General features: G+C 61.8%; 8 protein-coding genes across 11 annotated transcripts in view; all 8 read left to right on the forward strand.

The window, feature by feature from the left end:
* Nucleotides 1-144: 144 nt before the first annotated feature.
* On the forward strand, nt 145-2256 carry ABB37_01910 (putative mitochondrial hypothetical protein; the record flags this gene model as incomplete). The annotated part of the gene is made up of 1 exon (XM_015798603.1): nt 145-2256. The coding sequence occupies exon 1, from the start codon at nt 1195-1197 to the stop codon at nt 2254-2256; it is 1062 nt and encodes a 353-aa protein (XP_015662081.1). The 5' UTR covers nt 145-1194.
* Nucleotides 2257-2793: 537 nt separating this feature from the next.
* Nucleotides 2794-3886, forward strand: ABB37_01911 (putative mitochondrial hypothetical protein; the record flags this gene model as incomplete). The annotated part of the gene is made up of 1 exon (XM_015798604.1): nt 2794-3886. Exon 1 carries the CDS (start codon nt 2882-2884, stop codon nt 3884-3886), a length of 1005 nt encoding a protein of 334 aa, XP_015662082.1. The 5' UTR covers nt 2794-2881.
* A 1144-nt stretch (nt 3887-5030) lies between these two features.
* Nucleotides 5031-7269, forward strand: ABB37_01912 (hypothetical protein; the record flags this gene model as incomplete). The annotated part of the gene is made up of 1 exon (XM_015798605.1): nt 5031-7269. Exon 1 carries the CDS (start codon nt 5317-5319, stop codon nt 7267-7269), a length of 1953 nt encoding a protein of 650 aa, XP_015662083.1. The 5' UTR covers nt 5031-5316.
* A 798-nt stretch (nt 7270-8067) lies between these two features.
* On the forward strand, nt 8068-14516 carry ABB37_01913 (hypothetical protein; the record flags this gene model as incomplete). Its single annotated transcript, XM_015798606.1, has 1 exon — nt 8068-14516. Exon 1 carries the CDS (start codon nt 10161-10163, stop codon nt 14514-14516), a length of 4356 nt encoding a protein of 1451 aa, XP_015662084.1. The 5' UTR covers nt 8068-10160.
* Nucleotides 14517-14922: 406 nt separating this feature from the next.
* Nucleotides 14923-15907, forward strand: ABB37_01914 (putative mitochondrial hypothetical protein; the record flags this gene model as incomplete). Of its 2 annotated transcripts, none has more annotated exons than XM_015798607.1 (1): nt 14923-15907. In XM_015798607.1, the coding sequence occupies exon 1, from the start codon at nt 15014-15016 to the stop codon at nt 15905-15907; it is 894 nt and encodes a 297-aa protein (XP_015662085.1). In that variant the 5' UTR covers nt 14923-15013. The 2 variants fall into 2 exon arrangements, with proteins under 2 accessions (XP_015662085.1, XP_015662086.1); XM_015798608.1 differs by having other exon boundaries at nt 14938-15907.
* Nucleotides 15908-16871: 964 nt separating this feature from the next.
* On the forward strand, nt 16872-19992 carry ABB37_01915 (hypothetical protein; the record flags this gene model as incomplete). Of its 3 annotated transcripts, none has more annotated exons than XM_015798609.1 (1): nt 16872-19992. In XM_015798609.1, exon 1 carries the CDS (start codon nt 17182-17184, stop codon nt 19990-19992), a length of 2811 nt encoding a protein of 936 aa, XP_015662087.1. In that variant the 5' UTR covers nt 16872-17181. The 3 variants fall into 3 exon arrangements, with proteins under 3 accessions (XP_015662087.1, XP_015662088.1, XP_015662089.1); XM_015798610.1 differs by having other exon boundaries at nt 16881-19992; XM_015798611.1 differs by having other exon boundaries at nt 16964-19992.
* An 809-nt stretch (nt 19993-20801) lies between these two features.
* ABB37_01916 (hypothetical protein) lies at nt 20802-26177 on the forward strand (the record flags this gene model as incomplete). Its single annotated transcript, XM_015798612.1, has 1 exon — nt 20802-26177. One exon carries the CDS (start codon nt 20802-20804, stop codon nt 26175-26177), a length of 5376 nt encoding a protein of 1791 aa, XP_015662090.1.
* Nucleotides 26178-26864: 687 nt separating this feature from the next.
* Nucleotides 26865-27017, forward strand: part of ABB37_01917 (hypothetical protein) — a gene marked incomplete at both ends in the record, with an annotated part of 633 nt that continues 480 nt past the window's right edge. Inside the window, one exon of the mRNA XM_015798613.1 lies at nt 26865-27017. This exon is cut by the window's right edge and continues 480 nt beyond it. Coding sequence (XP_015662091.1) covers nt 26865-27017 — 153 coding nt within the window.

Raw genomic sequence — 27017 nt, forward strand, 5'->3', positions numbered from 1 at the left:
CCCCCCCCCCCCCCCCCCCCGGACCCCTCCACGCTCCTTTATAACTCACTCCGTACTCTCTTCCTCGCTTCGTTCTTTTCTCTTTTGCACCACATAAATCGGTGTCGGCCGGCCCGTCGCCACACCGCACACGTGCTGCCCTACAGACGAACGCATTGGCGTGGCAGACGACTCACCGCGCAGAGGCACCTCGCTCTCTCCGCTTTTTCTGTCTCGTCTTCTCTAGTGAAAGTAGGGATCGTTTCTCGTATGCTAGGTATCGTAGCTCGAACAGCATTTTCAAAAGGGAAGAAAAAGTAGTACTGTCTAGTGTCTTCACCGGCTGCACAGCGCCGTCCGAGACTGACTTGTCGGTTCATTGCCGCATCGTTGTTGTGGTCGTTTCTCGCTCCACTCAGCACCGCAACTCACTCAGCAACAACAACAGCAAATTGGCTGAGAAAAAGGTTACAAAGTCACGCCAGTTTTGGTTTGCGTCTTCCGCGATGACCGTCTCCGACTCGAACGTTCATGCGGCAGAGAAGGGGCCCATGAAGAAGGCTCCGGCGAACGCCGAGGCGAGCGCCGCCGCCTCCACTGTGGAGGCTCCGTCACCAGCAGGATCGGCTGCGCCACACACGGCGAATCAAGCTGAGCACCACACCTCAATCATCGTGGACGAACCCGCGGAGAAGGCGACGTCAACGTCAACGCCTTCTTCTTCCTCCGATGTTGCTGCTGCTGCTGCTGCGGCGGCGGCGGCAGAGGAGGATCAACGCCGTCGACGTGCCCTCTTTGGCAGTCGCGCCATGGCAGCGGGAGGCGGGCGCAGAGCCCTCTCCACCGATCACAGCGCACACGGGAACCCTGCCTCTTCTTCCGCGTCTTCGTCTTCGCGTCACGCCCTGACGGCCTTCGGTGCCCGCCGTGGTGGTGAGCTGGCCTCCTACATCAAGCAAGGAGGCGACTTGACCTCGCAGGGGAAGTACCTCGTGGTGGGGGATGGGCTGATGGCCCCGTTTATGGCGCTGTGCCTGCGTGTGCACGGCCTCGAGTGTGATCTGGCGCACCACGCTTCTCACAACGACTTGGATCGTGGCACGATTGTGCTGACGCCGTCCGTGACGCAGCTCATGGGTGATGTGCTGAACGTGTCGGTCCCGTCCGGCAGCGTCGTGGTGCCGCGTGCTGACCTTCGATCACGTGGGCAACGACATGTGCGACATCGACCTCAACGAGTTCCGAGAGAAGGGCGAGAGCCCCACCTTTTTCTGCTGCGACCGTCTCAAGGTGGAGTCCGCGATGTTGTCGCTCTGCCACATTGGCACGCACAGCTGCACGGTGCTGCCGAAGCCGCTGATCGACAAGGGCGGACTCGAGGCGCTGGAGAACGGCGGGGTGCGGGTGCGCTTCGCCAGCGGGGTGCATCAGGATTATCTCGGTGTGATCTGCACGGCCCGCAACCAAGAGCTGGTGCCCGAGCTGACCATCACGAACGAGGAACTGCAGGAGCGGGCCGAGAACGCGGAGAAGTACAAGACGACGTTTAGCAAATCCGTGCGGTGGATGGAGCTGTGCGTGCCGCCGCTGCCGGAGCTCGGCAAGTTTGAGAAGCGCTTCACCCCGGGCTCGCAGGAGGTGGTGGAGATACTGACGCCGCGGGATGCGAAGATGATCGTGCGGCCGACCATGATGGCGACCAAGCTGTTTTACAACGTCACCATCTCCATCCCTGACGGCACCACCGACCCACGCCTCAAGAGCACGAGCACGAAGCTGTTCTGGGATGACGTCGTGATGCACTGGACCTCAGGGGTGCCGGGCTACATCTCCCACACCATGTTCCGGCCCATGTTTACCCACCTGCAGCAGAACTTCACGAAGTCCAGCGCGCTGATCTACCGCACCCCGCTCTTTCTCATGCCGCACTGGTCGGAGGGCGGGGGTCGGGTGCTGAAGGTGGCGCACGCCGCGCACGGCTCGTGCTTCGACGCGGTCGACGTGTCCGATGCGCAGGGCTTCACCGATTGCTTCACGCTGGCCCGCACCATTGCCGGTGGCGAGGATGTGGGCAACTTCATGAAGGAGCGGCGTCTGCAGGTGATGGAGGAGCTCGACTACCACTCTCGGCTGACCCACTACAGCCTGAAGGAGCGAGGACAGATGGCGTACATGTGGTCGCGCTTTAACATGAAAATCTTGCGCAAGTACAAGAAGAGCTGGCGGTCGATCCTGCAGAACTACGTCACCTTGATGCCCAAAAACATTCCGCGATAAGGCGGTGGTGGAGGAAGGAAGAAAGGAACGTCTGTGCAGAGTGATGACGGACACGCAGCGTTGTTGGCTTTGGATGTTTCGTTGTTGTCGGATCTATGGGTTTTCCCCGATTCGTCGTCTCCGGGCGGTTCGGGACCGGTGTGGATCGTGCGTCACATTAACGGCAATATAGATATATAAAGTAATACACATGCGCTTAGCGGAATGGGAAAACAGCAGATGAGTTAAGCTCAACGTGTAGCTGAACACCCATCTAACTCAAGGGGTTTTTCCTTTCTCTTTCCACGCCGTCAACCTTGCCGGAGTGTATCGTGAGCGAACTACAATGTGACGGACGGACAGATGGGCTTTTCGGGTGCGCGCGCATTCACGTGGCGCCATAGCACTCTCTGCGGATATAAAGGATAAGGCACACTCCAACTGCCGCTGCCTTCGCGCTGAAAGAAAAGAAGTGGTCCTCAGCAGCCAACGGCAAAAGAGAAGCTCGCCTCTTTCTACTGTCTCTCTCCTCGTCGCTCTCCCCGATACACCACACAAAGCGAGGCAGCCAAGTGGAGCCGCTAAAGCTTTTGCAGACAGACACACACACACGCAAGAACAGCAGTACAACACAAATACGCACGCCATGCTGCGTATTCCTGCCACAGCGGGCCTGCTGCGCCGCACACGACTGCTGCTGGCCTACAACAAATCCAGCGGCTATCGCTGGAGTCCCATTCCGAAGCCGCCGCCTGCGCACTATGACCGACTCTACGGTGTACACGCTGTCTTGAATACTTTGCGGGTGGCGGCGGCAGCGGCTCAGCAGCAGCAGCGGAACGCGCTGTCTTCCGCAGGTTCTTCCGATGCTCCGGCAGAAGCTGCAGGGAAGGGGAAGGAGAGCAGGGAAGGTACAGCAGAAGCTCATAGCAGCCAGCGCACGGCATTATCGTCTGCAGCGGCGTCGAGCCCGCACGTTGGCGGCCCCTCCTCATTGCATCCCCACCGTGGCCACTTGTCGTGTCTGTACGTGCGTGATTTCAGCCTGGAGGAGGAGGAGGAGGACGGAAGCAACGGCAAGCGTGGCCGATCTGCGCACAAGACGGTGAGCGTGGCAGGCAGAAGGAGGAGGAAAGAGAAGGTGATCCCTGCGCGGTACACCGCCGTGCGCTGCATCGCCGCTCTCGCCAAGTCGCTCGAGGTGCCGATCCGATTTGTGCCTCGAAGCGAGTTGGTGCAGCTGTGCGGGGAGCGGCGCAATCAAAACGTGGTGCTGGAGGCCTCCACCTACGCCCCGCTCGAAGTGGGACGCCTCGCCGACGTCTGGCGACGCAGCACCGACGGCGCTGAGGACACTCAGGTGGAAGGCGGCAGCGACAGCAGTGCCCCGAGTTTGAAGTCTGCCTCCGCCTCGACACGCAGGGAGCTGGTCCTTTTCTTGGACCGCATTCTCGATCCCACCAACGTCGGCGGCATCCTGCGCACCGCCTTTTTCTTCGGCGTCGACCACGTTATTCTGAGTCGGGACTGTGCCGCATGCACTCGCGACGGTGTCCCGCACCAGCACCGGATTCTTGGAACACCTACACGTGCATCGCGCTACGGTGCCGACCGCAGACTTCTTGCGCATCTCGCGGATGGACGGCGGTGATCGGCTGGATGTCATTGCGAGTGCGGTTGTCGCCGAGCCGCCTCCGCTCGCTGCGGTGCCGCGTGCGTCTGCGCCGTCAGCGGAAGGCACCGATGGTGCTGCCGCAGAAAGGGACGATCGTGAAGCCGTCGAGGACGAGGCTCGAACAGAGAGGGACTCAGGTGATGACGACGGTCACTGTCATCGTCCTCCGCCGGCGGTACGTCTGCTGTTGCTGGGCAACGAGGATGCCGGGCTCCCCGCCGAGCTGCTGCGGTGGTGCACGCACGTTGCCCACGTCCGCTCCCCGCGGCAGCTGCGACTGCGACAGGCGCGAAAGGGCGGGAGCAGCAGCACCAGCAGCAGCGGCCACCACTCCACACCGTCCCCCGACTCCGATGTGCACTTGGGCCGGGTCAGCGACGCCGACAACGACGGTGATGTCGCTGATAAAAGTCTCGCGGCAGCGTGTGGCGCCCTTCCCCGTCATTCCTTCTCCGAGATGGAGAAGCGCGAGCACAACTTGCAGCGTCTGGCGCGCGTGCGGGAGAGGGAGGTGTCGCTGAACGTGAACACCGCAACGGCGGCGCTGCTGACGGCGCTGGTCGCGGTGGAGGGCGAGCTGCCACGGTGTGCGTCCCTCGGCGTGGTGGAGGTGCACGCGTGCGCATCGTGGCGTGGGTGATTTCCGTGTATAGGCACACCCGTGCACACACACACACACACACACGCGGTGTCGCTAAAAAACAAACAAACAAAAAAGAGGAGAGGAAACACACACGCACCCGTTTTGGCGCGCATCGCAGCTGTGAGGGCTAGCGTCTTGCTGAGAGGCACGACACGATGATTGGGATACGAATTTCTTCACATTATTGTCTAACTTAACCGAAGGAAAGCGCAGTAGTAAGATCAAGAAAGGAACATGGAAGCTGGGCACCGACATGGCAAATGGGCGGTCTGTTCACCAAGTGCAGACAGGGCCCGAGAGCACTTCCGCGAAAGGAAAGGAAGCCGCGTGTAGTGATGGTCCTAAGCTCCCTTCCCCGCCATGTGCAAGCAGCACCCGTGCGATCGTGTGCTGACGATTTCTTCTACTTTTCCGTCTCGCGTAGCTTTTTCGTACCCCATTCTTGGCATATTCTGTTTCCCTTTTCTTTTCTTCCACAGCGGGCTTTCGTTCTGTGATAAGCCACGTGCATAGAGGTGCGTGCCTCCATCTCCACCCCCCTCGCCTCTTGCGGTTCCTCTTCAACCGAGAAACGCGCTCTTTCTTTCCTTCCTTCTTCGCCTTTTGTAGCGAAGTGGTGGAGTGCAATCGTCGGCAACGACATCGCCTGTCCCCATCCTTGCCACCTCCACTTGTAAAGCGGTAACAACACTTTGCACACATCCACAAAAGAAAACAAGAATATTTGAAAGAACCCACGCCAGTTTCAGCCGCAACAAGAAGCATGCGGGCGTCTCTCCCACGCCGTCTCAGCGCGGCGATGACGCGGGCGGGCAACACCGTCGGTGACGAGCTCTTCCCTGTCTTGGTGTGGCTGACCGTCTTCGGTGCCACCCGCCTCGCCCCCTCCCTCATCCTGCGCCTCTCCATCGCGGTGCCACAGTCGATGGATTTTCCTCCGCTGCTGCGGTGGCGACGTACCTCCTCGCGCAGCGGCCTCACCGCCGATGAGCTGTCGGCGCGACTTGCGGACACGATCAATAACTCGCCGTCTCGCTCTAGCGACAGCGGCAGCGGCGGTGGTACGGGGGGCGCCGGCGCTGCTTTGCTGTCGGGGACGTCGCACCGCATCGCGGAGAGTCTCTTCTCCCTCCTTACCTACCCCCAGCGCCTCCTCACGTACGTGCTCTTTCAGCGCACTCAGCGCGCCGCCTTACAGGCGAGCGACACCGTCCATCGCAACCGGCCAGTTGCGGTGAGGTTGCTGCTGCGCCTCGTGACAAGCTTCACCGCGACGTGGGTGCACGCCAGCGGCCACATGCTCTACGACACCCTCGTCACCTACCTCAGCACTCGCATGAGCACGTGGAGTAGCGGCGGGGCAGCCGGCTTCGTGCTCGGCAACGGCGGACCCGGTCAGAACACCTCCTCCGTGCGGCTCAGCAGCGGCTGGCGCGATCTGCTCGTTGCCTCCTGCGTCTCGACGGGCATTAACCTTCTCTTGCAGACGTTCTGGCTGGAGGCGATGACGAACGTGGGCGAGCTGCGCACGCTGGGCCGGCGCCCGGCTTCTCCGGTGGCGGACGGCGACGCAGCAAACGGCTTCACACACACCGCGCTGTCTACCTTGTTGCGGCTCGGCAGAAAAGACACGCTGTTCCGACTGGGGCGCATGGCGCTGCGGTCCCCCGAGCCAGCGCATACGCCGCCCACCGCAGCATCGTCGCCGACGCCGCCACCGCCCGCCGTTTCTACGCCTGCGGCTTCTGCCCACGGGCCCGCTCGTGCCCCGCAGCCCGCACGCGTATTCCTGTGTGGCGGCAACGCCTTCGTCTTCGCCCTCAGCGGGTTTCGATTCGCCTTCTACGCCGACTTCCAGCAGCTCACCACGTCGGCGGCGAACTGCCTGACCGACGCGCTCGATCTTCTGCTGCGGCAGGCAAATCAGCGCGCCGCTGCCCAGCGCTACCACGGCAGCAGCGGCGCGACGGCGATGGGCGAGGGGCACACCTGGCGACCCCCTGTAAGTCTGCAGGCGCAGGGTCTGGCCTCCAGCAGCGACGTGGTGCTGTCGCCGGCCTCCTCCATGCAGCTGCTGCCGATATACGTGGCTAACTTTGTCGTGGGTGCTGGCGCAGGTCTGCTGTGGCGCGAGCAACGCCTTGTCATTGCGGCCGGTCGCAAGATTCCGCTGGTGCGGAACGTGCTAGAGGTTCTTCTGCCGCTGCCCCCGCCGCCGCTGAGGCTGCCGGAGGCGCTGCAGGAGCTCAGTCCGGAGTGTCACATCTTGCTAATTTACGTGTCGGGTGCGACCGAGGTGGTCGGCGAGGACCGCGCCGCACCGCTCGTGAAGCGAGACGGGGCGGTAGAGACCACCAACGCCACCGCCGCTGCTTCTGCTTCCCCTTCGGTGCAAGGGCCACAAGATGGTGGTGCAGCTTACTACGCTGACGCACCGCCCCCGTCGTCGGCGCTTCCGGTGTGTGTGCGGGCGCGCATCGTCGTCGCGCAAGATCTGTTCTGCCCGATTAAGCGCACCTTGATGTGCGACCCGGTGCAAACGGTGGACGACTTCACCTACGACCGCGACGGCATCGAGCAGTGGCTGCGTGCGCATGACACGGCCCCGCTCACGAACTTGCATCTGGAGAGCGTCGCGGTGCGCGTGAACTGGGCAGCGCGGCGGCAAGTGGAGGAGTTAATGGCGCAGTACGCAGCTGCCACCGAGATGCGTTAAGTCATAACGATCCCACCACCACGACGAAGAGAGATTCCTCACCAGGCTCCGTCGCCGAGCCAAACATTCAAGAGCCAACAGGATCCTGTCTCTTTGCTCTTCTCCTTCTTGCCTACGTATTTCGCTCGATCGTTCTTCTCCTCCACGCATCGGATGGATGCGCTGCGTTTGGCGCGCTCTCCCAACACGACGCTCCTGCTATTTTCTTTCGCTTTTTCTTTTTTTAGAGAGGTGTGTTTTACGCATTTGCTGTAGTTCGTTTTCTCTTCTTGTGTACTTTCCCCCTTCTCTTTCTCTATGTAGGTGCAGGCGGTGACGCACGCCACCCTCCCCCTCAAGAGTAACATTGCTGCGCTTGGTCGATGGAACTTGCCATCCGCAATGAACAACAAGACGACTTCTGTTTCCCAAAAGAGTACGTGTGTGCGTGTCTCCGACAACAAACAACATTTAAAAAACCCCGCAGTGAACGCGTCTGCGAGGAAGAACTGGGCGAAGGACACATCGCTTCTGCGAAGCGTGGTGGAGAACAAGGAAAGAAGGTAAGGCCCACTTGACATCTGCGTGGGGTCGTTCACCGTTATTATTATTGTTTTTAAAATCGTGCTTTCGCTCTCATGGCGAGATTGTCAAATCAGATTTGGTGGGTTATGAAGTGATGTGCACTCAATTGAGAGGTGTTTTAGCGGCACGTTGAGGGAGAAGAATGATAACGGCCGTTTTTCTTTCACTTCCCATCTCTCCTTCTCTCCCCCCTTCTCCTTCTGTTTTCTACGCCCCGTTGTCGTCGTTGCGGAAAGCGCCGCTTTCTTACCTCAAACTTTCGACGAAGCTGAAACCAAGTAACCGTTTTTGTTCCCCTCCTTCCCTTTTTGTTTTTTTCCTTTCCCCTGCCAATCGCAGCCGTATACCCACCACCATTGCATTCTATTACTTTGCGTGTTTCTCCCCCCTCCCCTCTCGGCGTCCGCCGTGTGCGAGTCTCGACACCACAAACATTGGGTGTCGTGCCACATCGGCGTTACGAAGGTATTTTATCATCTATCATCTATCTTCTACGGTGTAGTTCTCACCACTGCTTTTGTTCTCATTGTTCCTTTGCCTGTCATTTATATTTTGTTGTTGTTGTAGCTGTTCGTCGTACACCGCGTTAGTTCTCGTGTCGCACCGAACAGCGCTCCCCGCATTCGTTTTGTTCCCCTCCCTCCCCTCCTCCCCAAAAATCGGAATCGAGAGCGAGGAAGACACATGCCCGTGGCATTTCCATCGACGGATGACAAAACAGCGCCAATGGCGGCAAATCTAAAAGCGGAGTGGAGAGGAAGAGGGAGAGGAGCGCCGCATGACACCACATCCAACGCGTCTCGTGCACCTGCGTTGGCTTCCTCTTCGATGCTCGTCAAGTCACCATTGGCGCCAAGCGGCCTGATGTGCATCATTTCCTATCTGGCCTCGAATTCTGTCGTCGACGGCGCAAGCAGCAGCAGCAACAACACGCAGGAACGAGGTGAAGGAGGAGACGGTCACGTTGGCGGCTCGTCATCGGTGGGGGAAGCTTTTGTCTCTGCTGAAAGCTTGTTCCTACAGGCAACGCAGGCCCCTTCCGCTGCCGCCATCAGCAGCACCACGACCACCGCCACCTCCGCCTCCGCCTTGGGCCCTTCCCAATCATCCTCCGCGACTGCCGGCATCATCACACGCCCGCTCGCGTTGCTGGCCGCGTCTCCGCGCTGCCGTCGAGCGATGGAGGAGCACCTTGCGGGCGGCTGCCTGCTTTCCCCGATGGGTTCGCTGATCTTACAGGTGCGGCGGCGTGATGCGGTGGCCAGCGGACCCACGCTCTACCGATTGGCTGCTGCGTCAACTGAGTCTTGAGAGAGAGAAGCACGCACATGCGCGGCAGTGGCACCAAAAGCACAGCTCAAAGCAACGCGCTTTGCGGTCGGCTGAGGCGCTGGAGGCGGACGAGTGCGCGCAACAGCTCGTCGTCACCTCCACCAATGTCCCTCTGAGCGTTCTGCCCTTTCAAACCATCTCATCCGTGTGCTCACCGGCGCGTTCACCGGTGCAGCGGCGACCGCTCTCCGCACGCGAACACCTGCTCCTGCCACGTCAGTCGCTCGTCTCCCCCACCTCTTCCTCCCTTGCTTCGCTGCCGCACACTCCGCGCCGATCGCCGAGCCGGAGTTTGACGGCCTTGGCGTCACCTTCACCCCCACCACGTGCATCTGCGGGTCGGTCGGCGGTCGCGGCGGCAGTGGAGCGCTCCCCCTCGCGCGACATCGATGGCCCACCAACACCACAACGGGCGGACACCTCTGCAGGTGGTCTACCCAGCATTGCAGCAGCAACCTCACCGGTGGTGCAGAGTCGCAGAATGCCGATGGGCGCCCTGCTCGGTGCAGCAGCAGCGGCGGCACAAACTTTCCCGCCTCTTTCCCCCTCCTCCCCCCTTCCTACCACCGCCATTGCCATTGCTCCTGCTGCTGCAGCTGCGGCGGCACCAGGTTCATCCAACATCCGGCCCTTTCGCCGGTTGAGCTTATCATCGGGTGTGTTGCCCACTACGAGTGACGCGGCCGCGTACAGGGACGACGTACGATCTGGTCCGCAGCCCTGGACCTCTACCCCGCCACTGCGGCCCGATTCCTTCCCCTTCTTAAGTCCTCGCCCGTTGCCGTTGTCCACGGCAGCGGGCGCACCGCCCTCCTCCTACTCCACCCCGCCGCCGCCTCCGCCTTCTTCTGTTTCGTCTTCGTGTTCTGCTCTTCCTGTCCCACCGGCGCTGCAGGCGCTTTGTCGCGCGTGGTGGTGAGCTGCGCCGTGGACCGCTGCCGGTGTCGCTGAGTCTCCTGCGCTACACCGAGGCAGATGTGCAGGCCCTGTGGAGCATGCTGAGGGCAGAGGCAATCACGGCGGGGGAGGGAGAGAACCTCCAGGGAGAGAGGTCGCGCGGGTTCGCTTGCGAAAGGAAAGGAGGGTCTGCGGAGAGGAGTACGGCGCACCCTACCGATTCGGATACGCCCGACTCGAAGAGGCCCACGAGGAGGAGATCTGACCATGTGGACACGCATGTCACGCCCACAGCAGCCCCTGCACCTCCGTCGCCGTCCACTACCGCTTCCAAGCACGACCGTTCAAGCGTGTTGCCTCCGGCTGCCGCACTCCCCTCTGTGTTGCCGTCGCCTGTGACGGAGTTGTACGTGCACGGAGGCGCTGCGAGCACCGCCCTCGCCTCTCTCTTGCCCGGGCACCCCGAAGTCCGTGCCGTCCGCCTCACCCACGCTGCCCTCTCCCCAACTCAGCTGCGCGACCTTGCACGGTACTGTCCGGATGTGACGCGGCTGTCTCTTGCGATGAACGATGACCTGCACAGCACGTCCTTCCTGTGCCCGACACCGTCCGATACGTCGTCTCCGACCAATACGACGGCGACCAACACAACGACCACTACAAAGATGTTCTCCACGGCGCAGCAGTCACAGCATCCATCGCCACTCCTGCCCCCACCGCCGCTGCCGCCGACCGGCAACACACATTCCCCTCGCTCGGCGTTTTTTGTAAGCAAGTCAGCCGGGCCTCCGCCGCCTGGTGAAGCGCACGTCATCCCTGCTCCTCCGCCGTGTGGCAACGGTGCGGCCGCCGACGAACAGCGTGGCGGACTTCTTCGGCCACCACCCCTATCCCTATCGCTGCCGCTGCCACCACCACCAGCAGCAGCGACGGTAGCGTCGGCGCGCAGTCCGGATGTGCCGACCGCACGCAGCAGCGATAGCTTCACTGTTGACGCAGACGACGATCAAAATACGCAGAGCGTGAGGTCGAACCTGGCCGACGGCACGGTGCACAGCCGCAGTACGCAAGCACCACCGCTACAACTACCAGTACAGCAGCGTCAAGTGTTGTTGCCGCTGCGGCGGGCATCGCAGGACGCCCTGCACAACAGCCAAATCGACCTGTTCGCTGCGGAGGAAGAAGGCGAGGCCGAAATGCGGATGTCGCTGTGGCAGGCGGCGCAGACAGACGTAGCGGAACGCCGGCAGGCCGTCTTCATTCTTCGGCCCAGCGACGTGGTGCTGGGCGACGCCGGTGAAGAAGGTGACGATGGTGGCGGAGACAAGGGCACAAAGGACAGCTGCCTCGCCGCCCCAGCGCCGTCGCCGCCGCCACCGTTATCGTCTTCACGGCCACAGAATAGTGCGAACACAGTGGGTGGCGGTGTTCTCCCGAACTCAGATGGCGCGGTCCTTGCTGCTGCTACTGCTGCTGCAGCAGAGAAGGAGGAGAAGGAGGGGGAGACGCAGCCACGCCCGCCTCTTTCCTTCCTCGTAAGCGCGAGCGATGACGACGCCAGTGCTGTTGCCTCCACCGACACGGCCGCCCCGCTGCCACCGCTGTCCCTCTCCGCCTCTACCCAACACACCGATCCCCTGCGTCTCCCCGATGCTGTGAGCCGATCGGTCGACGCCACCCTCGCCGAGATGCGGACGTCGCTCGGGAAGCGTTCTGCGAGGACGACCTCCGCTTACAAAGGCGGTGTGCGGATCGCAACAGCAACGAACGCATCCCTCCCTGCCGCCACCGCGACCGCAACGGCAACGACGCCCTCCGCCGCTTCGCACGCTCGCCTCCGTCATCGCCGTTCTTCGTCCCCTCGGAAGGGCTCCTCGACGCACTGGTCAGAGACGTTAATTGATTTGGATCTCTCCTACACGCAGGTTCGGGACGTGTCCGCTGCGCGTGACGTCCCGCAGCTGCAGATGCTCTCCCGGCTCTCCCTGGAGGGCTGTATGCAGCTAACGCGGGTGCGTTGGTTGCCGTCCCTGCAGCACCTGCGTGAGCTAAACCTGTCCTTCTCCTCTGTTCAAGGCTCCGCGATGTACCCACTTGGCTTCTGCGCTCGGCTTGAGTGGCTGAAGCTAGAGGGCTGTTCGTCTTTCACTTGTATTGATCAGCTTTGGGTGACCGCGGAGGTGCCGAAGGACGAGTCACCGTCGCTCCAGACGGATCAGCGGACGCTCGAATCAACGACAGGGACAACGAGAGCAACAGAACAGCTGTCGTCGGCACACCTCGTGCGTCACCGCATCGCTGGTGGTATTCCCGCCATCACTGTCCTTCCAGCGTCGGCGAGTCGCCTTGCGTCTTTCTCGGTTGCTACCAGTGACAGAGGCGAGGACGAAGCCGGCACTGCACCCGCGGACACTTCACCGTCCACCACCCCAACCGCTTCTAGTGCCGGAGCAGCACGCCCTTCTCCTCCTCCCCCTTCATCAGGGGTGTCGGACGCCATCGATGCTGCCGCTGCTGGTGCTGCCGAGGCCGCCCCTGCCCCTCTTCTCAGCACGTTGCGCGTACTCATTGCCACGAGCACCGGACTCACCGATGCGGGGCTGCGCCCTCTCCGACACATCGAGAGCTTAGAGTGCGTGGTGGTGGATCGATGCGCCGCGCTAACAGACATCAACGTTGCGGCAGAACTTCCTGCCCTGCACACACTGGACGCGAGCCACACCGGTGTCACCACGTCCGGCCTTTCCGCGCTGCGGCACTCCCGCACGTTGCGACTGCTGCGATTGCAAGGGTGTCTGTCGTTGACTCGCCTGCCGGTTCTGTTTGTGGAGCCCACGTCCGCCCGCACGGGCACGGCGGTCTCCGCTGGAGCGGGTGGTGGTGGCGGTGATGACGGCAACGGCGGTCGTGCGTCTCGTGTCACGGCACCGCGTCTCAGCGTGATTGATGTGTCGCTGTGCAGCAACCTGAGCGCCGGCGGTGTGGAAGGTCTCGTGATGGACGCCGCTGCGGTGCAGCTGGAGGAGGCGGCAGCAACGGCGGCGACGGATGGCCATCGCGGCCAACCCGCCCCGACAATCGAGGCCAATTCAGGCGGAAAGCCGGCGCACCGTGACGCGTCGCTTCCCCTTCCTCTTCCGTACGCACTGCCGCAGCTCCGACATCTTTTCCTGCGTTCGTGCGATGCCCTGTCGCAGCTGACGGCGCTGCGTGGCTTCACGCGGGTGGTGGAGCTCGACTTGTACCACACGAACATCGACGCAGCAGCGCTGACGACCGCCACGGCGTGGTGGACTTCGTTGGAGGTGTTGAATGTGGCCAGCACGAGGGTGTGCACCTTGGCTGCGTGGTGCCCGGCAGAGGACATGAGAGGGGAGCGGAAAGCTGACGGAGGCGCACTTGGTGGGTGTGCGGATCCTGTGGAAGGCAACCACCGTCCTGCGACGGGTGCGGATGCCTCTCCCACCGCACTGCCCGACGCAGACTTTCTTACCACCTCCAAACTGCCGCTGTTTGCGTGTACGTTGCGCGTGCTGACGCTCTCGAACACCGACGTCACCGCCGACGGCCTTCGCGCACTGCAGCACTTTCCGCGGGTGGAGGTGCTGCAGCTATCGAGCTGCCGTCGCCTGACGTCGCTGTCCTTCCTGTGCCTCCGAGCAGACGCGCCAGAGGTGAGAGAGGGGGGAGGGAGGATGAAGGAGAGGGTTGCACTGCAAGAGGAACAGCAGCTGCAGCAGCAGCGCACGGCGTTGCGTGAACTCACGGTGACAGAAGCGGTGGAGTTGACGAACGTGACGACATTTCCGTACCTCGCTGCATGTCCGCGTCTGCGTGTGCTGTCCTTATCGGGCTGCACACAGCTTGGCGGCGGCGGCGACGCCCCTTCCGCGTCCGCCACTTCCGCGGCACCTGCACGCCCCCTCACGGAACACCTACCACCTCTGGTCGGCACCATCACCAGCAACAGCAACTGCAGCGCGAAAGACAGCAGTTTTGCAGTGCTGCAGCGCATGAGTGGGCTGACGGACTTAAACCTCTCCAAGACCGCCGTCACGCACGATGACTTACGTGCCGTGCTGATGCCACCTTCGATGAGAGCAGTCGAGTCGCTTCAGGCCAATGCTGCCTCTCCCGCTGATCGCGCGACGACCCGCTCCCCCTACTCGCCACTGCCGCATCCTCAACCTGCATCGACATCTCTCCAGCGCATCTGGCTGCGCGGGTGCCGCCACCTAGACGAGGACGGACTGCTAGCTGCCGCTGCTGCTGCTGCAGTTTCTGAGGCGGAGGCGGCGGCAGCGGCGAACGGAAATGCCACTGGCACGTCGGGTGTGTTTCCGCAGGAGAAGAACACGCATGTTTTTCTGGCGTCGGTGCGCGAGGTCTTCTTGAGCCAAGGCCGCTTCGGCGCTGCCGTGCTGAGTAGTCTGGTGCCTCGGTGCGTCGAGTGAGTGGCTTGTGTTTCGCTTCTAGGTACCGCTCGATCAGAGACGCAGCCCCGAGAAGCGCCGACATGAAGCCTCGCAGCCATGCTTGCATTCTCCCCTGTGCCATCTCTCGTGCGACGACGCCTTCACGGCTTCGCGAGAAAAAAAAAGGAAAAGAGCAGAATGCTGCTGATTTCATAATAATTAACAAAAAGGGAAAAATAGAATTCGACAGCGCCAACTGCCTCAAACGCAGCAGCCGCAGCTCCGAGCGCTGCTGTCAGACCTTCCACACTCGTGTGCCAAGAAGAGAAGAGGAAACCGCTCGTGGCTGTGCATTGCTCTCCCCTCTTCCTCTCCCCTCTTCCCCCACGTCTCTTCTCCCTTCTCCCTTCTCCCTTCTCCCTTCTCTGTTCTTCTTTCAACCGTCAGCTGCGCAGTGGATAGAAGGAACCACTAAAACCATCAACCACGCTGACACTGAGGAAGAAGGGCACCTCTGCACGCACAACCCACCGGATATGAGCAGCGACGCCGCATCCCCGGGCTCGTCGCCGAACGTTGGCTCTGCCACTGCCGGCAGCACCGCCCAGCAGGCCAACACGATGACGCGCAACTTTATCCTGGGCATCCCCAAGGAGGGGCTGGCCGCGGACAGCGCGGAGGCCGCCGACCTGCAGGCTGCCGAGGCTTTCGTGAGTGACATCCAACAAGAAATCCTCGCCTACGACATCGCCAACGCCAAGGCGATGGAGGCGTACGCGACGAAGTGGTGGAGTAAGGTGCCCTACTTTGGTCGTCACGCGAAGCGCGCGCTCGAGTACGAGGCGGCGGCGGCGGCCACGAAGGCGACGAGCACGACAGCGACGTCGGCGACACACGGCAGCGCGGGCGCGACACCTGCCACACCGCCGGGCTCCTCTGGGCTGCACCTGACTCCGGAAGAGGCCGCCGCCGCCATGCAGGTCGGTGGGACGTATCTGCACAAGCAGACCTCACAGACGTCGCGTGGGTTCAAGGTGGAGCGGACGTCGGCCATCGACCCGGCGCACCTCGCGCAGTTCACACAGGCAGGCAACAACACAGCTGGTGGCGGCGCTGCCGCCGTGCTGCCGCCGCCGCCGAAGGTGAACTCGTGGCTTTTCCGCCGTCAGCACCCCGGCTGGGTACCGCTGATGCAGCGGTGGTGGGTGCCGTGGCTGTGCATGGGCAGCATCGTGCTGATTTGGACCCCCGATGTGTGGAAGCTGCGCTGGCTGTACATCTGCGACCACCAATACGCGCTGCTGCGGCAGGCGATCCACAAGGCGTACTGGCGGGCCACGATGGACCCGGCAGACTACGCGGCGCTGATGGCGGATATCGAGGCGGAGCGGCCGTCGACGGTGTCGGCGACGAACTGCCCTTTCGAGTAGGACGCGGCGAAGCTGCAGCGACGTGGAGTGACAACGAGTGATGACAAGAAGAACACATGCATGATAAGATGAAGAATGCAAATGAGGTGTTTTCCTTGAGAAAAAAAGTTTTTCTGTGAAAGCCACGCTGGTGGCGTTCATATGTATATTTTTCTGGGGTTCTTCTTCGTCACGTCAGCGCTCGCTTGCAGTGGGTGTGTTCTCTTCCCCCTTCTCATTTTCCCCCGTTTTCTCCCTGTCATGTGGGCGCCTAAAGTTGGGTGCGCTTCGACGGAGAGAGAAGAGCCACAAAAACCACTCTTTCAAAAAGTAAGTAACTGGAGAGCAATAGGAAAGTGCTTGATTGTTCCAAGCTTGACTTATTTCATTTATATATATATATATATATGTTTTTGGTCAGAGAGGCCAGCGACTGTGTGATCGCTGTGCGCTCTTCCATTATTGCCACACCACGTGTTTTGCTCTTTGTGAACTTGACCGTTCGCTGTTCCTTCTCACATCGAACCTTACAAAGTAATCTGACTTCGATATATATATATATATATCTAATCATCCCTAACCAAGTCGATCTGGATCCTGCCCCCACTCCCCCCTTTCCTTCAGCGAGTACCACCTCCAGCGACAACACAGCAGAGAGAGAAAAAGAAGTCGACGACACGCACGACGGCGTGACTCAATGTACGGAATAGAACGGTGAGAGCTTACCGTCATCAGAAACACGCAAGAGTGAAATGGTGAGGGGATGAGGCGAGGCCACCATGCGGCGTACGTTGACGCCAGCAGCACGAGGGAGAGAGGGAGGGGAATGCGCTTTGTGTTTTGTGGGGATTCGAGATGTCACTCCTTCCTGCTCTGTCGTGTGCGTGGCGAGCAATTCTCCTTCCGTTGCACCCCCCTTTTTTTCTTTTCTATTTTCTCTCTCTCATTGCGTGTCTCTCGCGCGCTTCTCGTTGGTGCTCTTTCGAGTCGACGGAGAAGCCTCACCGCGCAACATCAGCTGGTTTATTTATGTATCTATTACCTCTCCCTTTATCGCTGCTTACGCACTTCACCGTCAGTCGAGAGAGACACACAAAACCCCGCTTGCACAAGGCGGTCTCTGCAAACAGAGGAACAGCATACCGCTGCAATATTTTTCGTGGGAGAACCTCTCACGTTATGATTAGATAGACTCCTGCTTTACCGTAATTTCTTCATATGCATAGCATACATATATTATTTGGTTTTACTTCCGTCACACACATACACATACAAACCAACAGGAGACAGAAAACATGTCGGACAACGTGAGAGACACCGCTTTCGATGCTCCTCCAGCAGCAGCAGGAGCAGCGGCACCGCCACCGGAGCAGACGACGCCGCTGTCCAGTGCCACGAAAGATTACCTCGACAACGATGCGACGAGGCCTTTTGAGGGACTCCAACCCGATGACACTTCAACCGTGGCTGTTGCAGCAGCAGCAACAGCGGCGGATGACAACGATGCTGCTGCTGCTGCTGCTGCTGCTGACATGGCATTCGTGCCTGTGCCTCCGGCCGAGCCGCGTGCGCAGAGTCGCCGACCAGTGGAGGGGCACGGCCTGACGGACCGCGCCGCTGTTCCGCCCGGCTCGCAGCATCCTGTGGTGGACGAGCAACAAGCCGGACACCGCATCCCTGAAGCGGCCAATGCAGCCGGCGCGGAGGACGCAGGACAGGCAGGCGCGGCAGCCAACGACGACAGCGCATTTCCATCGCCAACGATGGAGGACGAAGAGGAGGGCGACAGATCACCCACCTGCTTTGAAATCGGCGAGATCGTGACTCAGGCGGACGCACATGCCGCCAGAGATGCAGCTACACCTCTGGTAAACAATACTACTACTACTACTACTAATAACAATACTACGGAGACGGCGATGACAGGGATTGACATGGGCGCGATGGAAATCGACATCGAGTCCGCCACCGCACCAGCGCCGACGACCCCAGAGGACACGGCCGCTGTTCCGCAACCACGCAGAGACGAACTGTGCGCCTCCTCTCCGCTGGCCTTCCCTGAAGAAAGCGCCGTCCCTGCCGTCGTTCCTCCCTCGGTTGGCGTTGCGGGGGTGCCAGCGTCGGAGGAGCAGCTTAAACAAGACACGGATGCAACTGCCTCTCCGGTGGAAGCGCTTCCCCCAATCACCAGAGTAGCAGCAGCAGCGGCAGCAGATGGACAGGCGTGGGTGGTTGACTTCGGCACCGGCAGGCCAAAGCCAAAGCGCAAGATGACGAAGAGGGAAAAGGATGCCATTAGAGAATCCCGCCTGCGCAGTCAACTTGGTCCTGCGACGGCGGTGACGTCGACACGAAAAGCATCGACCACGGCGGCTAGCGGTCTCGGCGCGGATGGCGAAGGCAACGTAGTGACAGTGGTGCCCGCTGCCGCTGCTGTAGCTGGCGGGCTTCAGGTGGTGCATCTGGACGGCCTCGCAGACCGCGCCGCGCTGATCCCCACCGACCTCACCACCACCCGTGATGATCTTGCGCAACGCCTAGTCCTGCGACTGCCACGCCTGCTGTGCGTCAACAAGCAGTACCCGCGTGGGTGCGGCATCGCCTCCCTCACGTCTGTGTACAACTACCTGTACAGCTGGCTGGGGGAGAACGCGGTGGGCGCGCCGTGGGCCCCGCACTCGCAGGAGGAGATGATGTCGATTCTTGGCTTTGAGCCGCCGTTTGGCGAGATCGCCTGGGGGCCTTTTACGGGCAATGCCACCCTCATCCGCTGGTTTCACGCGCTGAACCGCCACTTTGGGCACCGCGGGCGGGCGTACATCCTCTATAAAGTGCATGGGCACGGCAAGACGACACACCTTTACCCGGACAATGCGGCGGCGCTCGCGGCGGTGAAGGCAGCCCTCCGCGATCCGCACTGCGCGTTGGTCTATCACTGCCACAACCACTACATGGTGCCCATCGGCTATCAGGATATCCCACACGCGCAGACAGATTTCCTGCAGCCAGACGTGCCGGAGACAAGCTGCGACACGACGATCTTTATCGGCGAAGTCAGCCGCGGCCGTCACGAGGCGATGTACGCGCGCAAGTGGGCGGAGGTGGTGAAGGACCTGGAGTGTAAGTCGCCGTTTTACTTCAACATCCGCCATCCCGAGCAGGGCGTGCAGAGACGCGAGCCAAAGAAGAAAAAGGCGGCGGAGAACGTTGATTCGTCCGTTGCGCCGCCACCAGCACTCCGACCAACGCCGCCTCAAAGCAGGGATGCCGTGGGAGGAGGGCCGGCGGGTCCCGCGGTGCAGGTGGGGCCGATACCGACCTCAATAAGCGATGCAGGGGTGTGCGCATCTGCGCAGCAGCAACAGCAGCAGCAGGCGGCAGCGAGTGTGGAAGGCGGCAGCGGCGATGCGGTGCTGGTAAAAGCTGGACAATATGAAGACGGAGAAGAAATAGCGGAGGGACAGGGACGTGCCCATGCACTCGTTGCTTGTGTGAGGGAGGAGTCAAGTGTCGAAGCAGCGCGCAGCGCGGAGGGGGCGACGGCGCCGGACACTGTACAGACAAGTCCCATGCCTGGCGTCCACGCGGTGACCGAGTCGTTGACATCTTCTTCGTCGTACGCCGTTTTAGAGAAGGAACACGTTGAAGCAGATGATGTAGTGGATGCCGTTGCGAACGGCGTGCTCGCGGAAGAAGACCCAGCAGCGGAGAGGACGGGCCCGCAGAGCAGTGATGACGCAGGGCCTGCCGAACCGCCAGCGAGTCCGGCCACCTACGCGGAGGCATCCGACGCTGCGGCTGCACAGCACGCCATACCACCGCCTTCTCCTTCTTCTCTCTCCTGTGCGGCAGATGCATCGCCACGTGCAGACACCCGTGTTGGGCCGTCTGGCAAGCTCACCGAGCCGTCGGCAGTCGCCAAGCCGAAGAAAGAGCGGGGGAACCTACATTGCTTGATTATCTTCCGCAATGATCAGGCGGAGGAACACCTGGAGCGCTACGAGGATGCTGTGGCGGAGGAGCCGACGGCGGCAGCCAAGACGGCAGATTCTTCCTCGGCGTCCAGCAGCGATGGTAGCACCAGCAGTGACGAAGATGCGGGGTAGACAGATGAGCGTGCGTGTGTGCTGAAGTGTGTGTCTGTGTCTTCCTCCCTTTCAGTTTTTCTCCTTCACCCCTTTGAAGAAGATGGTTTGCTTTCTTTCCTTTCCGCGACCCCCCCCCATCCTCCCCCGCGTTTCCACCTGCTTCATCTGCTTCACATTTTTTTTCCTCATCTAATTATTATTATTCTTCTTGTTTAGGGCGTGTGCGTGTGTGCGTGTGTGCGTGTGCGCGATCAGCGTGTGATACTGAGTTGGAAAACGAAGTCAAATGATGTAGGTAGAAAAGGATGGCAAGGAACGGCGTAGAATCGTTCACGCCCAAACTACAGACGCGTCTGTGCTGTTGTTTTTGCTGAGCTCCTTCAGCGCCGTGCGATGTTGTCGCCCCCCCGCCCCTGTGCTCACGTCGCCTCTGTGCGCGTGGGACAACAGAGGTGAGAGAGAGAGCTCGTTATGGTCTGTGCTACATACATGTACACGTATTTGGTTGCTTTGCCAAGCGGAATTGCACCGACTTTCAAGGAAGTCCTTTTCCCTTTTTCCTCTTCTTTCGTACTTGCGTTCTCTATAAAAGAAGAAGTCTGGACGTCGAAGCAAGCGAATCAGCATCGAAGGTACCACCGTTCGTATATCATTGAAGAAGGAACATCCTCTCTATTTTTTTTTTTTTTGTAGAGGGAAGACGAGGTTGTACGGGGCGTAGAGGCTGTCAAGAACCTCCGCACCGCCGGTGCACACGTGTGATGCACTACGAGTGCGTCCTCTAGAACCTGCTCAGCACAAACTCATTTGTAGTAAACTAGAACACGATGGACCCTGAGCGTCGCCGCCAGGTGCGCAATGCGCGTACACGCCGTCGCGCCAATCGACACGACGAGGACGGCGCTTCCAACGGTCCTTCTGCGCCCGTCACGCGACGCCCCGCAGATGGGGACCGTGCGGCTCCGCCCCCGCTGCCGAGTAACCGCCGCCGCGCCTCCACGACGCGCGACGAGGCACAGCGGCTGTCGCAGCGCATGCAGCAGCAGCGGCAAGACAAGACGATAGCCGATCGGCTGCGCTCGCAGCGGGAGGCGATGATACAAGAGCGCTACGCACCCGGCACAGCAGCTCTCTCGTTGCCGCGGGAGGCGACAACGCAGCAGCAGCAACAACACAACGCCGACGCCGCCGCTGCCGCCGTCGCGTTCGACAAGGATGAACTTCTCGGATACTTAATTGGGGAGAGCAAGGCAAACTTCTTGAAGTTGGATCACGACCTGACCGAGGATCACACCATCGCCACGCAGCGGCTGCACAACTCCGTCTTTGCCCACGCCAACAGCTTTTTGCTGCTCTTTCGCGATGTCGATCGTGCCAGTGACCTCGTCGAAGCCCTCAAGGCTAACGTGCAGGGCACAAAGGCCGCCATCTCCAACATCAGCAAGTATTCGTCCGCCAACATCGTCGCCAACTCCGCGTCTTCCGGGGGGGTTGGGAGTGCAAAGGCGCCCGGCTCTGCCGGCATGAGCGACGCACGCGCGAACGTCTTCAGCTCCGCGCTGAGCAGCACATTAGGCGAGGGCGACCCGCGACGGCTGGCGCGGCCGAGCCTCGTTACCCGTCGCATCGCGCACCGCTACGCCAGCAGCAGCAGCAACGGCGGTGGCAACAGCAGCGAGCTGACCGGCGAGGACGTGTGGCGGAACAACAGTGGAAACAACAGCTCCATGAAAGCGTCCGCCATAGGAACGTCGTCGACGCGAGCCACGACGTGGGCTTCGACAGTGCAGCGCAGTGGCACGGAGGACGCCGCCGGCGACACCGCGTCTGCTCCTGCTGGCCCGACAGCGGCGAACAGCGATGGTGGTGGTGGTGATGCGGCCGATGACGCCGCCATGAACACCGGCGCCACGCGGCCCACCACACGCGGATTGAACGTCTCCTCGGTGCGGCAGTGGCGCTACACCATCGGCCTGGCGAGCGCCTCTCCGGCGACGACAGCGGCGGCTGTCGCATCGGCGAGCAGCGCGGACCGGGCCGAAGCACGCGGTGGTGACGGCAAATCGAGTACGAATGGTCGTCGACTGCGTGCCGGCGCGGCAGTGGATAAATCAGCCAGCGCCGTCACCACCGCCGTGGCGAAGGCGGAGAAGGAGGCGACGGAGACCGCGTCGTTCGTGGATATCGTGCGTGAGGAGGTGAGCCAGCTGCTGACGGAGCGGCGCCACATGGACGCGGCGGAGCTGCTGTACCGCCTGGCGGACGAGGCCACCGCGAAGGGTTGCCTTCCGTTTTTGCTGGACCTGGAGGCGGCCCTCGTCCGCAGTGTCATCACGAACGTGGTGAAGATCCCTGTCACGCCGATGTTTATGGAGAGCCTGCACATCCCACTGGTGCAGCTGCTGCTGCGCTTCGGTCGCTCCCGCAGTGCGGCGGCGGTCTACCTGACGATGCAGACCCCGTGGCTGCACAGTGAGGTGCAGAAGCTCCAGGCCAGGGTGAACCCGCAGTCCGCGAGCCTCATTGCGGTCGACTACCTGGTGCGCGTTACACGGGCCACCGTGCGGCGGCAGCACACACTTGGACTTGGCCTGGACGCGGCCCAGCCCTTCATGAAGGACGCCGCCGCGGTTTCTGCGCCCGCTACAAAGGACGATCCAAAGCGCAAGGCAGGTGGTGCCGCCGCCGCCGCTGCTGCTGGTGCGTCGTCGTCTGCGGGCAAGCTGATCGCGCCGAATTCGGCAGCGCTGCTGTGGGTGCGGCACAACGTGGAGCGCTTCGCCTGTGATGTCCTGTCGACGCATTTGTTAAGCTTCGGCACCGGCACCGATGGCGGCGACCCAACCCGCATCCGCCAAGCCGCGCAGATGATCTCGCAGACCTCGCGCGTGATGCAGGCGCTAAGCGCGGACGGCTTTGCGGGCTGCGACACCCTCATTCTACGGCAGCTGACTCCGAGTCTCGTCATACTTGAAGATGACTTTACGCGTTTGACCGGAGAGAAGATCGAGCACGCCGGACGTGCCATGATGGAGCAGCTCATTATGGGCAGCTTAATCTTCTACGAGGTAAATGAGGCGAACACGGCGGCGATCGCGGCCACGGCGGAGGCCACCGCAGCGTACGCGGCTGCCGTAGCGAAGCTCTCCACCTCCCTTAGTGCATCAGCGGCAGCAACTGGAGAAGACACAAGGAAAGCGGTCAGGGGGCCAGCAGTTGCCGACACAGCCGGTCCGAGGATGCCGCCGCGTCCACCGCCGCTACGCCTTACCCCGCCCTACACCCCTTCCAAGGGCGATGATGTTGCCCGTAAAGTGCGTGCACGCTGCCAGGAGATGGTGCAGGTGGTGCGCACGCTTCCCTTGTCGGGTCACTCCCTGCTGATCCAGCTGCTGCTCGCCCCCGCGTCGTCGTCGCTGTTCAGTGCGGCCGGTGCGCACATGACAGGGGGGAGCTCGTCATCGCCGCCGCCCAGCGCTACGCTGCGTCGAGTGACGCCGTCCACTATGACAGGTACGCACGCCACGGCAACAGCGGGAGCCGGTCGAGCAGGCGCGGGCCGCGGTGGTGGTGCGTCCCCTCCTGCGAAGGCAGCCGCGGTGTCCTCCCCCCTCACCGCCCTCCTCTTCCACTCCCACCCTCCACCTCCGCCGCTCTCCGCGGAGCTATTCCGCTTTCTCCGCTACGCCAACGGCTGCTCTAGCACGCAGGTCCGCCTCCTGCAGTCCCTCAGCGGTTACATGGCGGCCCTCACCGGTACGGCGCACCTGCCCGCTGAGGTGATGGCGTCAGCGGCGGCGCAGGAGCACGAGGGCGCCAACGCGGCCGCCGCCGCCGCGATGCGTGCGGAGCAGATGGAGTGCGTCGCCTACCTCCTGACGAGCGCCATGGTGACCGAGTCGATCGACGTCGTGCTGAGTAACATGTTCACTACGATGCTGCTTGATCTGCTGCGCCAGCGCCGCGCCCTCGTGCGGTTTCTGTCCTCCGAGGCGTTTCTGACGCACCACCGACGTGTCTTTCCCCCACCCACGGCCGACAAGGCGGTGACCGCTTCGGACAAGCCGCTTTTCGCAGACCCGGTGAACGCGCCGGGCTGGGTGCTGGACGGGACGCTGTCGCTCCTCTCCGATGTGCTCGGCATGGGTGTGTGGATCTCCTACTTTACCCGCGGCGGGGCAATGACGCACATGCTGGCGGATGCGCAGCTCGGCTTCCGCACCCAGCACCTCGAGCGGGTGCAGCGGGAGGTGCCGCGCCTCGTGCAGGGGTGGATGTGCGCGGCGTTGTTGCTGAGCAGCGACGTGACTCACGCGAACACCGTGCTGGCGCCGGTGAGGAAGTCGGCGACGGCGTCGAACACGCTGCGTGCCGTACCGGCCGCCAGCCCGCTGCTCGCACCGCAGCAAAGTGTGTTCTTCGGCGCTCGTGCGCCGGCGCGGGAGGGCACCGGCGGCGTCGGCGGGAGCGCCTTCTCCCCCACGGCATCGATGTCGAACCGCATGATCAGCAACATGTCCTTCACGGCCGTTGCCGCCGCCGCCACTGCCGCCGCCGCACAGACGACGATGGGTGCAGTGAGGAGAGACGCGAAGGACGGCGTCGATGTGGCTTCCGTGCTGCTTTCTATTCCGGTCGTCAACGGCACCGGGGCAGCAGCCGGGACACCGATGACGACGACGACTGCGGCGGCGGCAGGTGCCAGCAACGGCGCGACGGACGCCGCCGCAGCCACCGCCGCGTTCTTCGCGGATGCTGGGGTGCGCGAGGAACGCCTGCTGCGCTTCCTCCTGACCCTCCTCGACCGCCGGTACTGCACGCCGGCGGGCTTCACCGCGCACTACTATGTTGTCGACTCCGCCACCACCGTCGACGGCGCCACCGGTGCCCCGTGCGGGGTGTGGGCGGTGCGTCGACGACTGCGCAGCTATCCCGAGTTCCCGACGGGCGACATGTGGGCCCACCGCAGCGACGAGGTCTTTCTCTTCCACTGGTGTGCGCAGGTGTCGCTGCACCTTCTCACCTTCTTCCAGGAACGGCTCGTGACGCCGAGCGCGACGCTGAATCAACGCGCCGCGGAGGCGCAGGGCAGTGCGGCCGCGTTTCTCGCCGGCGGTTCGCCTTTCCCGATAGAAGGCTGCATCACCCCACCGGAGGACACCGTCCTCGCGGGGTGGTGCGCGGGCGGCGGCAACTACATTACGGCCGTCGCGCTGCTTCAGTTTTTGGTTATGCGGCTGCTGCGGGACGGCCTGTGTCGTGTGGAGACGTGGTCCGCCGTGTACGACAGCCCTGTGGCGCAGTGGCGCGCTGAGGAGTCCGTGCTCCGGCAGCAGCTCTTCTTCTTCGCGCTCTTTCTCTACCTGTGGGCACCGCTGTTCACCGGTGGGCGGGCACCGCGACCGCGTGCTGGTGGTGCACCGCGCACAGCCGCTGCTACTGCTGCTGCTGCTGGCAGCCCCACCGACGACACCGCGGTAAGTTCCTACTTGGTGGACGGGCTCCCGTCCATTGCGATTGTGGAGTGGATGACGTGCGGGGGTGTTCTCAGCTCCGCTGCCGCCGCCGCGAACTTTGTGGACACGGCGCTGGTCTCCGCCGCACCCGGCACGATCCCGCCGTCGCTCACCGCCATTGACGTGCTCTTTGCGACGGAGGGCACTATCCACCTCGCGACGGCGAATGCGGACAAGACAGGGGGCGTCGCCAGTGCCGGCCGCGGTGGCACCGGCGCTGCTGGTGGCGGTGCGGCTGCGTGGAAGGCGAAGACGGGCGGAAGCACCGCGCACGCACCCGCTGCTGCCGCCGGGGCCGCCACGTCGTTCGCCGCCGCGGGAACGTCGACCAACACGATGCTGGCGAGGCGCGACCTCTTCGGCCCTGGTGCGTCGTTTATCCCCGACAGCTTGCTGCGTGTGGTGCGCCACTTCTTTGAGGAGCAGCTTGGGGAGAGCCGCGCCATTCCTGCCATCACATCCGACATGATGCGCAACCGCGTGGAGAAGGCCATGGCGGACATCAATCTGGCGGAGTTCGTCGGCACGTCCTTCGGCGCCGAGGACGACAGCGAGAGCGACGGCGCAAGTGTGGCGAGCTCCTCCTCTGCGGGCAGTGCGAAGAGTGCGAAACCGGCGGCGTCGCAGAGGACGACGCTGCAGAACCTGCGTGACTTAATCGCCACGTACACCCAACCCATCAGCTAGCTCACAATTAACCTTTTTGGTTTTCCTTTGTTACTTGTTTTTGTTGCCATACATTTCCCTCCCTTTTTTTATTTCTTTAGGAGGGCGTGGCTGACTTCTTTCATTTTGGCTTTGTTCGCGCGCGTGTGTGTATAGAATCCACTCTTCATTCCCCGCTGCGTTACAGCTCTGCTGAAGCTTCAACGAGTAGAAGGAGAAAAGGGAAAAGACGCTGTGAGTTTGCCTACCTGCGCTCTCTCAGCGTGGCTCATCTGCCGTCTTTGCAGGCGAAATTTGGTTGCCAGCTTACGTTTGGAATTCGTTTATCTTGTAACCTTCTTTTGGTCCCCTGATGATGCCGGCCACCTCAACCTGGTATCAGGGTCCAGTACCCACTATGTGGGGAAGCCAAGAGCATGCAGCCTGTCCTCGTGTCCGGTTGCGGGCTCATTGGTGCGGCGGACAGGTCTGGGTCGTGCATAGGCTGGAGAGACTTGCAGCAGTTCACCCGTTAGATACGGCTCACCGAAACGCGTGTCTACGGGTTATGAAATCCGTAAGATGGACCGCTGAAGTTACTTTACTATTACGCCGTGGTGATGTTGAGCGCAACCCTGCTTGGCCACAGCCTTTGTGCAATGTAATGGAAGAGACAGCTTTGTGGGGAGTACGGGTAATATCCTCTGTGTTTTGATAGGAACGACACAGATGAGGGGAAAAAAAGCCTTCTTTTGTTTACCATCCTTCCGCTTTCCGTCCCTTCCTCCTCTCCTGCTGCTGCGTCGTGTTCTTGCTCTGTCGCGGCACTTTGTGTGTGCGTGTGCTTTGCCGTTATCGAAGATAAAGCCAAAGGAGGAGGGT

The sequence above is a fragment of the Leptomonas pyrrhocoris genome (genome assembly GCF_001293395.1).
Source record: "Leptomonas pyrrhocoris isolate H10 chromosome Unknown, whole genome shotgun sequence".
Classification (NCBI taxonomy): Eukaryota; Euglenozoa; class Kinetoplastea; order Trypanosomatida; family Trypanosomatidae; genus Leptomonas; species Leptomonas pyrrhocoris.